Genomic DNA, 10,419 nt, shown 5'->3' with positions numbered 1-10,419 from the left:
GTAAGAAACTGGATCAAACAGCTCTTACTAGTGTTACTGGTTGCAGACCCCTGCTGTAACCCATTTGGAAAAGATATTGCCCAATTTCTGCTCAAATTTTACCTTGAAAGGTGTTTCATCACAAATGCAAAAATGATCGATTTTTAGTTATTTTCCCCTTCAATAATCTAACTCAACATCATTTTGTTTCCCTTACAAAGATCTGGTATGCTTTGCCTGTGGGGCAATGAACACACTGAGCGAGGTGATGTTAGTAAACATTACTGCCCTCTAGTGGTGATGAAAACACATGACATACAAATAAAACTTCAAACGTTTATTTCACGATTCACTATGAAAAGCTGGTTTAAATTGATCCAGTCAAAGAATTGGAAGCTGTTATGAAAAGTCCTTGGTATTGAGACATCGCGGCGTCTATCTGTGCTTCTTGAAGGCTGCAGAAGAGAAAATTGTACATTTTAATTCCATAAGGAAGGCGTAATTGTGTCTTTTTTTTTTTATTAGACTTTCACCTTTTCTTTTAGTTTTCTTCTTCATGAGCTTCTTCTTTTTCTTTGGTCGCGAGCCGTCCCCATCCTAAGGAACAAACAAAAAAGTATAGTAAGTTTGGGTATAAGTTGGGAGGGGGGTGTATGAAGACCGCACCTGTCCGCCTTCACCGCCAGTCAAAGCCGTGATGTCTCCAAAGTGTGTGATCCTGCTCAGCTGGCCGGACATTCCCATCATGCCTCTCTTCTTGGAATTCCTATGACTCTTTGGCATGGTGAGGCGCACCATCATGGACTCTTCATAATTTTTCCTGTGCAGGACAAAGTATTTAGAAAGCTTCCAAAAAAAACTGGAGCTTACCCTTTAATGCTACACACCTAACAAGCTTTTCAATTATTATTAAAGGAGACAAGCTCGTGAAAACAGTTGTAGTTATGTGTCAGGATTGGATAAAGCAAACACTTGGGTACCTGTGGAGCTCCTCGTGGCTCTGCCGTTCGCTCTGGAAGTCGCGCTTCTCCCTGATCTCCTCTGGAGCGTCGCTGTACTGCTGCCGGAGCTCCTGGATCACAGAGCTCCTGAGGGCAGCTCGCCGCTGCCGCTCCATCTGGGCCTTCTTCTTGTCTGCCTCCGTCAAGTCACCGTCTACAAGAAGAAAGCATTCTTACGGCAAACCTAAACACACATTTAAACATTGTCACCGGGAGCAGCGGGTCTTACCATAATGCATCGGGGCAATCTTTGGAGGAACATATTTCTTGCTATGGGTGGCTGGTTTCTTCGCCGAAGATGCTTTGTCTTCATCTTCATCGTCAGAGTCCTCAGATTCACTTAACTAAATAAAACAATTAAAAATATGTTGTTTTTCATACAAAAAAAAAGTAGACAGTCCTGATTATGTGATATTTACCTTGCTTATGAGATTCTCAGGGTTGGGGCGCAGTTGCAACGGGTCATTTACCGCTAAAACCACCCAAAAATACGGCATTTTAATCAACCAACAACAAAGTCCACAAGCAGAATTATGTTAAAGTTTACCTAAACTGCCCGTCACGGCTGTGCGCACCAGTTTATCAATCTGGTATTTCAGCTTATGATCCAGAGGTCGCATCTTCTCCAGCACCTTCACAGAGAAAAGAAACAGATCCGATGCATGATGGGCTCTGTCCCTGACGACCAACACGAAGGAATCCTCAGTTCATCTTACTGTTCTGACTGTGACAATTCTGTCCAAGGCTTCACTTTCTTTGATTTTGCCTCCTGCTGTCTTGATGCTGATCAGGTGAGTCAGGTCCTGGAGGTAGAAGAGCATCAGCTGGTAGCGAAGGTCCAGGAAAGATAAACCCTGCACAGGGAGACAATACACAAAAAAAGTTTTCTTCACAACTTTAGTAAAACATTAAAAAAAAGTATTCTGGTTACTAAGAAAAGCTGATCATTAAAGAGGTTTGAAATATCCACACTCACCTTTGAGGTCTTAAACGCACCATCTTTGACTTTGGTGAGCAGTTCACGTACATATCTGGTGACAGAGGCTACCTAAAATAAAAGACTTTAAGTAAACTAAATGCATTCGGAATGAATAAAGTTATTAATAAACAAATTTATAGTCCTTTACAACAAAACACAAAACTACGAGAAATGTAAGGCAAATAAAAGATACCTGCTCCGTGAGAGTGTTCAGCAACTCGACTGCTTTAGGTAAATCTCTTTCGATTAAATCCTGTAAGAAAACGTATTTATCTGTCAGAACAAATTAAGTGTTTGTTTTTGTCTATAACCCACAAAACAAATCAATGCTAGCTGAGTAGCTTTAGCTAACTCCGGTTTGTAAACATCCCCAGTATTATTCCGTTTGATTTATGTTCCGTATGGGTATTTACAAAAAAATTATATATGTTACATACAAAAACGCCAACGTGTCTGCCAAGACAACTTAAATAATTATAAAAGAAAAACGTTTCAGTTGAACTCACGTTGTCTACCGTGGCAGCCATTTTAATTCCAGATAACTACGGAAACCAGTGTAGGACAAACTTAAAATTTTCGCGCGGAGAGTATTCCTAGCTTGTACTAGTAGATATAAATATCTCAAGCGAATATTCCTTTTGTACATTTGTTTAACAAACAATAAAACAATAATAGTGCAGTGTATTCAAAAGAATAAAAATATTTTTTTTAAATTTTGAAACCAATTCCTCTCTGCTATAAGTAGTTAACTTAAGTGTACCAGGAGTACAGTATGTCTATACTTAAAGTGAAGCAGTGTTTCTAAAGTTTACTTTTTAGATATTTTAAACTTAAAATGCTCCAATTTAGTCAGAATAAGTATTCAGTTAGTATTCTTACAACACTACTCAAAAGTATACTTGTACTCAAGTATACTTCATCAAATAAACTCCATGTGTATTCCTTTTTTCTAAGGGTCAACTATCTTTCTTTTTTTGAAATCACAATAAAAAAAAATCTTAAAACAAAAATGAAAAAGAATTTTTCCATCAATAGGAATTTAATTGAAGGGCATGTTGAATTTGCAAAAACGCCTTAAATGAAATCCTCTGATAGTGATCAGAGGAGCAGTCAGAGTTGGGAGCAAGGTTGTGACAGTTAGGTTTAAGCATTTCAACAGTTGTGATCCTGATCTTAGAAGGTCAGGAAGAGCTGAAAGTCATGACTACACCATCCTAATAAGGATGGCTGCTCAGGCTTTCGTGTGTTTGTGAGAAAGAGAGACAGAGAGGAAGTGATGGTGTGATAATCAGAGGGGTACCTGTCTATCTGTCTGTCAGTCCCATGTCCTTCTTGTCATTTTCAGTCAGAGCTTCTTCAGAGAACACAGGAGACTCTTTGGAGCAAAAAGCCATGGTGAGTCACATTTGAATCCTCCTAGAATTCAATTAAAGGAGTCCGAACCTAAGTGTAATTTATTGATTTCATTGATTTTTACTCAAACCAGGATGTTATCGATTTCATGTTTTTTAATAGAGGTGTAACCAATCATTTCGACAACGATTCGATTCATATCATAATTTGTGGTTGATGATAGGATTCATAGTCGGTTCATTTTGAACAATCCAATTTGATCTGATTCACTGATCCAAAACTTCAACCTCAGAGATAAATACCTGCTACTGAACAGTGCAGGGGAAGTTTCCCAGATTCCTTGTATGTCTTGCAAGATAATTAAGTGTAAATTAAATATGTGTACAAAAAAACATGTGAACAAGAATCAATGACAAATCCATTCACATTTTAGTTTCCCAAAGTTCAGTCCACTGTTGTTTTTCCACATAAAAAAATACAAACATTAATAGAACTTTTTAGCACACTGTATGGTCACGTCTTTGCTAAATTCAAAGTGTTCATTATGATTTATTATAAACTCTATTGAGGCGACAATTGTTGTAATATTGGGCTATATAAATCAAATTGAATTGGAGTGTTTCACCACATTGGACTGGAATAATACATTGATCATTTTTTGCTGCCGTCACGTGTGTTCTCCGCTGTGATGATGTTGGTTGTTTTTTATGACATAGTAAAATAAACCTACTGTACCTCAATCCAACTGGCATTTTCCACGATCGATTTTTGATGTTTTGCAATTTGAAACCATTTTTCACATTTTTTATTATTAACTCTTTCAAAGATTTTCTGTTTATCTTTTCCCTTTTTTCTGCGTTCTAATAACTCTAGATGTCCGATTCAAACTAGGTGTAAAGAAAAGTAAAAACAACTTCATAGCTCAGCTTGGCGTTTTAACAAGAAGCATTGGATGATATTTTTCCTTTTTCAACATGAATAATCCAACTTAAAAACATCGCACGAATCCAAAACACAATTTACATTTCTCCTAAAAATAGATAATTTCCAAACTATGTCATCCACGCTAAATAACTTTTGGCGTTACAATAACTACATCTAAAGGATTTCAGTGATAACATTATAGTCAGGGTTGACATACCAGGGTTCTGATGGCTTGTTTTAGTCTTTTTTAATGTTTCATAAAAAAAAGTTTCTTAATTTGTGGCTAATTTCAATTATTTATTGCAGAATTCTGATTTTAGACATCTGTAACATCACACTAGTCACCCACATTGATGAAGATTTTCAGTAAGAATTGCGTTACAGAGGATTTAGGGAATTCAAAGTGTGATGATGACAATAATATTTTGGACATGTACTTTAAAAGGTAAAATGGTACTAGATTAAAATAAATGACAAGAAATACTTCAAATATTATTGACATCTGAATTTATTGGGGTTAAAGGACTTGTGAGGCCCAAATTGAATTCATTTTTCTGCTTCCCAATGCCCCTCAGATGTCTGATTCCAGGGCGTCGTCTGTCATCCAGGAATGGGTCAGCTCGTACTCAGGCCCGGCCCACACATGCTCCCAAAGCTCCGTCACCCCCAGCCAAGCTGTGCCGACCAGCCAGATGTCCCAAATGGAAATGATGTCCTACAACCAGTCTCAAGGGATGTTGAGGGTTGATGACAGAATGGCTGAGCAGATGATGGGACTGCCCTATCTGTCCTATGGAACCACCTGCATCGGCAACACGCCGCATTTAGGGAGCTCCAACCAACACCAGAACCAGAGCAACTCTCAGCAGGTGGGGGCAGAAGATAAATGTGTGTGCCACTGTCACCCTCCTCGTCCTGCTCTAATTAACTTCATGAACCTGTGACCCCCCCAGGACTTCCCCTCCTGTCTAATGCCGTCTCTGCGGCCCCCAGTGACCAAAAGGAGCATCAGCAAGGACAGCGTGGAGTACCGGCTGAGACGGGAGAGGAACAACATCGCCGTGAGGAAGAGTCGGGACAAAGCCCGCAGGAGGATCCTGCTGACCCAGCAGAGAGCCCTGCAGCTGCAGGAGGAAAACCAAAAGCTGCAGATGAGGATAGGGCAGCTCACACAGGAGCTGGACACTCTGAAGCACATCCTGTCACAGCGCCACCTGCAGGGCAGTGAACAGGCAGCAACAGGGGAGTCCAGCATCTGAAATTTTACACATATTTTGTTTTTTTACATCATTGATTGGCCTTAGATTTAATTTCTTTAACACTTTAAGCATGCTGTAATTTTGCACAGACAGTTTTTTATATTGGTTTAACCCGTCAATTTACAATTCAGCAACTGCTGGTCTGAGAAGGAAACATTTTTAGTTAACTTCCAAATAATAATAAATGCATTCTTTGTTGTAAAATTATGTTTGCTCTAGCTGACTTTACAGCTTCTTATTACAAATTTGTAGTCAATGCAGTTCTGGTCAAGTGTTTACAGCATTAGGAAGAAAACAAAATTAGTCTTCTCATTTTAGGTCATTCCAAAAAATAAGAAACGTCTTACATTTTATGGGTTTAACCTAACATTAAAACCCACCTATGCTTCATTTCAGTTATTTATTGACAACTGCCTGAAGGAAACAGCCTCTCCAGACCTTTATTATCAGCACACTGGGCCTCAAAGAACAAAAGATGAATATCTTTAGACTGAATTTCACAGAAAATGCTCCATTGATGCAGTCTTTATCCTCTCTCAAAGACAAACATGTGCTAAGTTCTCTTATTGACATACACAAATGCAGATGTTGCATCATTTCATGTGAGTAAAGTAACCTTTTTTTAAATAAAACAAGAACCTATTTTTGTTTTGCATCTTTGCCAATTTCTTATACTGACATCCATGATTTATTTCTACTTTACAATTTCCCCCAATAAGTTATATTTTAAATATTTTTTGTGGCAATTCTTGACATCTATCTTCTAAGTAAAACTCCAGCTTACTTAAAAAAATAAATAAAAGATTTTTCCTTATATTTCTGTCACACAATAATTCCACAATGAACCTGAAACAGTCCAAAAAATTTAATTTTAGGTGATAAATTTGGTCTTTTTTTTTATCGGGGTTTGAGATCAAACTGTTTCTATGTTTTATAACAAAATATCAAACAGTTAGAGAAAAAAATGACAATGTTTAAATCCTAATACAATACAAAGACAAGGTCAGAACTATTTAAAAACAAAAAGGCTAAAAAAATAAGTAAAGCTCCACTAAACTGTACAATAATCCAAGGATTTATTCCAAGGTGCGTCACTATTTTGTGTCGTTATTCTTGTTATGATTCATTCAAATTTCAAAGCTAAGAACTTGTTCAAACTTTCATGCTCAATTTTGAAGGAAAACAATGCTAATTAGGGGGTCGGTTTAATTTCTGCAACACTGTAAACAGCTGGTATGATTGGAAAACTAACCGGTGAGTTCAGAGACTAAACAGTGTTAAGACAAACGCGTTTTTTTATTTTAATATTTCACCATTTCACAGAGTAATGCAGCCTTTAAAAGACATATAGAAAGCATCAAATGTGAGACTAATGTTGCATAAAAAAAACGAGAACAGAGCTTTTTCTGAAATACCATACATGGTAAAATATGCTGAATATCAATGTTTTAATATTCCAGTCTACTGTGTAAAGGTGGGAAGGATATGTTAAAACCGAGTGCAAAGAGTTTTGAGAAGCAGCTCTACTTTTAAACCATTTAAAACAAGCTGATCTAGCTTGACGGTGGATTTCTGAATTCTCAGTTTGCCACTCATTGTCTTCTTTAGAGGTTAAAGTCAGCCTTCTTGCTCAACCAGACTTACACAATTTCTGCTGAAATCGAAGCTTCTCTCTTTAAATAGGTGATCTGTCACCAAACGGCGTTCACTTGAAGCAATTTTCTTGTGCACATGTACCTATAAATGTTGGAAAATAATCATTATTCGACAGTAATTCTTCAAAAAAGCAAGACTTTCTCCTCACAGGCAACCGTATCTGCTAATTACTCCATCAGGCAGACAGAAGAGGGTCAGTGCTGATCCACTTCTGCGGCATTATTTACCAAAAGTCCTCCACCCACAGAAACAGACGTCATGCCATGGGCCGTTGTGCACCAGCGGTTTCCCTTTGTGGGATGGGTAAGATTTCAACACAGCGGAGGATGGAGATGAGGAGCACAGAGATCATATCAGTGTTTGGGGCTGCCAGGGCCTTCCTGTGGCTGTGATGGCAGTGAAGGGACACAGAGATAGGGGACCGAAGGAAGAGGGTGGGGGCAGCAGGCCAGACCCTCTTCTTTCAGTGTTCTTAGTCTCAGATTACTGTCAGGAAAAAAAAAAAAAAACATCCTTTCAGTTACAGTTGAAAACTTTTTTTTCTTTTTGTTTCTGGGACCAAACATTGCATAAGATTTTAAGGCGCAATCTCAGACTTGCTTTTTATCATAAGTCAGAAATTGCATTTTCTTTATATTTTTGCCTAATTATATTTTCAAAAATGTTAGGAATTGCCACTATAAACCAGTCTTCAAATGTTTGCTGTGGAGCTATAAAAGTGCCTGCAAATGACGAAAAAAAAGGAATAAAAGTTGGGTTTTAACCGATTCTCCTCTGCACACAAGTGATGGATCTAAAACTGGCGTCAACGGTTGAAAGGGGATGATCATGATGCTCCTCACAAAGGAGAATGAAAGTGTAACAAAAAGGATAATTCGGGCTAAAGTGTCTCAAAAGGCAAATAAAGATTTGTTGGCCGTGTGACTGTCTGTTGAAATGTCCCGCGTTGTTGTGTGGGGTAATCTGTGGTCCCAGGACTGCAACATCTCCACAAAGTGAAGAAAGACCGTATTTCACCTAATCCCTATACCGAGTTACTCAATAGCAGCAGCAGAAGACCATAGGACCCCCCACCCCACACACACAAAAGCACAACCCTTCCACTCTGAGGATTAAAGATGGTTCACTTTCAGGAGTTGAAGGCGGTTGCCCTGCGGCAGATCGAGTGGTTTTATGAGGATTATAAACATTTTAGGATGCCACTTTCAATGACAGAGGAAGCGGTTTAGTCTCAGGGAACTGAAAGAGGTGTTTGATGCTTTTATTCAAGCTCTGAAGAAAGACAGAGTCGGAAAGTTCTCATTAAATGACCACAACCTGTACATGTCAGTGTCTCCAGGAAGAAGTACCACACACCCTTTTTAAGTTGGTGAGAAAACAAATAAATTATTTTAATCTGGAAAAGAAAAGGAAAAAAAAGAAAAGATTCTGTTTTTTTCCATCAGTCAAATAAATATTCCTTTAATGGCAATGAAGGAACTTTTAGGATTGCCTATAAGATTGAAGAACATTTTGAGTTCTTTCATTAGAAAAGTGTGATCATGCAATGCAAATGTTTAATGTTCCTTTACATCAATTAATAGAGAAACTGACAGGTGAGTGATGTCATCCACCTTAGCTGGGGTACTGATGGAGCAAACAGGGACCAGCTTGAATCTGATGCGCGGAGGTGCAACACCAGTTCTGCACCTGTCGCCTGCAGGCTACAGGTCCATGATTCATGGCTCCACCATGCGGCAGGCTGCTCCTAGAGGTCCACACTCACAGAGATCGCTCACAGACAGACGTCTCACTTTGACACTGATTCTGACACTTACTGGTCATGGTCCAAGAAATCTCTTTTTCTGATTTTTTAATCTTTTTGTTCAAACTTAGATGTTTTTAAATATATCGACCCTGGTTATTATTGAAGTCAGGAAGGATTTATGAGAAGCTGAAACAGACTCAGAGTAAAAGTAACTTTTAAACGTGCTTCAAAATACCTAAAAAAAACTCAATTGCGTGTCTCCATCTATGAACTGTAGAAAAAGCTTTGATAAACTGTAGAGCTAAGATACTGCAATGCCTGCAAGGTGATTAAATTGCCATTTAGTTCATTCAAATGAACTGCAAAAAAATATTTTTTTTACTCTGAGATCTTTGTGAAACAAATGTTTTCGCTGTTTCTAATGAATATTCCAGCAAACTTCTTAATTTCTCAAACTAAAAGTAGCTCTGATAAAATTCTCATTTTTAAAACTACTGACTTTTATAGGATCTTCTGATAAAGTTGGCGATGCTCTCTGAGGGTTGAGTCCATTCAACTGAGTTTATTCCTTTATAATAATAATAATGGATTGGATTAATCTGTGCTTTTCCAGACGCTCAAAGCGCTAACAGTGTGTCCATTATTCATTCACTCCTCATTCACACTTTTAAAGTTCTTTTATAGTTTTTATGATCTGCTTTTGTGTGAGGAACCAGGTTTCACTCTCTTCTCAGGCATTGTAAAACAGATTTACTTATCTCAAATGTGGTCACATGGTTTAAATAAAGATTTGTTGTTCTTTGTCATCTGTCTTTTTTAGCCTAACTCAATTGCTTTCTAAAACCTCATCGGAAGATGTGCTGCAGGCTACTTTGTAATCTTTAGTCTTCCAGAAATCACTGTAACTAATAGGTTCTGGGATCACTTTATATGCTTTTAATCAAAATGCCTTTAATTCGTGGTGCTCCCAGTGTGCTGCTGCAACTTCATCCAGATGTTTATTTGAATATTTTCAGTCAATGCAAATTCAAAATGAAAAATAAAAAATCACATTTATCCACAAGTAATTGGAAAATACAGTGCCTGCAAATAGCTTTGCAACCAAATAGTTACAATTTCTTTCAGTATTTTTACTTAAAAGCTGTTATTTTGAATCCTGATCCATCAAGACCTTCTTCAAATAACTGATTTGCAGAGGTGATGAGCTACATCTGATGCGAGGAAGGGTTACCTAAAAGGGAAAACTGCTTCAAAGGGTAAAATTAGTTATGTAATATTTTAAAATATGCTTCTCATTTTCCTACTAAGTTTTATTCTTTGGAATCACTGGCTTTCTTGTTTGTATTTTGGCTGCTCCCAGGGGTCGCCAGAGCAAATCATCTGCCTCCATCCTCTGCATCCTCAGACACCCTTATGTCCTCCTTGACTTACATCCATGAACCTCCTCTTTGGTCTTCTTTTAGGGCGTCTGTTTTTGTGCGATTTCCAGGTAGCCCCAACCTCACCATCTTTTACCAACCA

General features: G+C 38.0%; 2 protein-coding genes across 2 annotated transcripts; one reads left to right on the top strand and one right to left on the bottom strand.

Moving 5' to 3' along the window:
* Nucleotides 1–301: 301 nt before the first annotated feature.
* On the bottom strand, nucleotides 302–2,532 carry ngdn (neuroguidin). The gene is made up of 11 exons (XM_004080952.4): nucleotides 2,466–2,532; nucleotides 2,153–2,212; nucleotides 1,957–2,028; nucleotides 1,697–1,834; nucleotides 1,528–1,612; nucleotides 1,400–1,452; nucleotides 1,210–1,324; nucleotides 960–1,134; nucleotides 646–799; nucleotides 513–576; nucleotides 302–434 (listed from the first exon to the last, which is right to left on the bottom strand). Exons 1-11 carry the CDS (start codon nucleotides 2,484–2,486, stop codon nucleotides 415–417), a joined length of 957 nt encoding a protein of 318 aa, XP_004081000.1. The 5' UTR covers nucleotides 2,487–2,532; the 3' UTR covers nucleotides 302–414.
* Nucleotides 2,533–3,209: 677 nt separating this feature from the next.
* Nucleotides 3,210–6,150, top strand: LOC101156536 (CCAAT/enhancer-binding protein beta). Its single transcript, XM_004080951.4, has 3 exons — nucleotides 3,210–3,354; nucleotides 4,812–5,105; nucleotides 5,190–6,150. The coding sequence occupies exons 1-3, from the start codon at nucleotides 3,283–3,285 to the stop codon at nucleotides 5,493–5,495; spliced, it is 672 nt and encodes a 223-aa protein (XP_004080999.2). The 5' UTR covers nucleotides 3,210–3,282; the 3' UTR covers nucleotides 5,496–6,150.
* The last annotated feature ends 4,269 nt before the right edge of the window (nucleotides 6,151–10,419 follow it).

This window comes from Oryzias latipes, chromosome 20 (genome assembly GCF_002234675.1).
Source record: "Oryzias latipes chromosome 20, ASM223467v1".
In the NCBI taxonomy this organism is placed as follows: Eukaryota; Metazoa; Chordata; class Actinopteri; order Beloniformes; family Adrianichthyidae; genus Oryzias; species Oryzias latipes.
The sequence above is the reverse complement of the archived record's forward strand: the minus strand, read 5'-3'. Positions and strand labels throughout refer to the sequence as shown.

Coding starts and splice junctions, on each gene's coding strand:
- LOC101156536 (XM_004080951.4), top strand. CDS start 3,283: ATGTCCTTCTTGTCATTTTCAGTCAGAGCTTCTTCAGAGAACACAGGA. Junction 3,355..4,811: donor CTTTGGAGCAAAAAGCCATG/GTGAGTCACATT, acceptor AATGCCCCTCAG/ATGTCTGATTCCAGGGCGTC. Junction 5,106..5,189: donor ACCAGAGCAACTCTCAGCAG/GTGGGGGCAGAA, acceptor TGACCCCCCCAG/GACTTCCCCTCCTGTCTAAT.
- ngdn (XM_004080952.4), bottom strand. CDS start 2,486: ATGGCTGCCACGGTAGACAAC. Junction 2,029..2,152: donor TGAACACTCTCACGGAGCAG/GTATCTTTTATT, acceptor CTTTTATTTTAG/GTAGCCTCTGTCACCAGATA. Junction 1,325..1,399: donor CTGAGAATCTCATAAGCAAG/GTAAATATCACA, acceptor TGTTTTATTTAG/TTAAGTGAATCTGAGGACTC.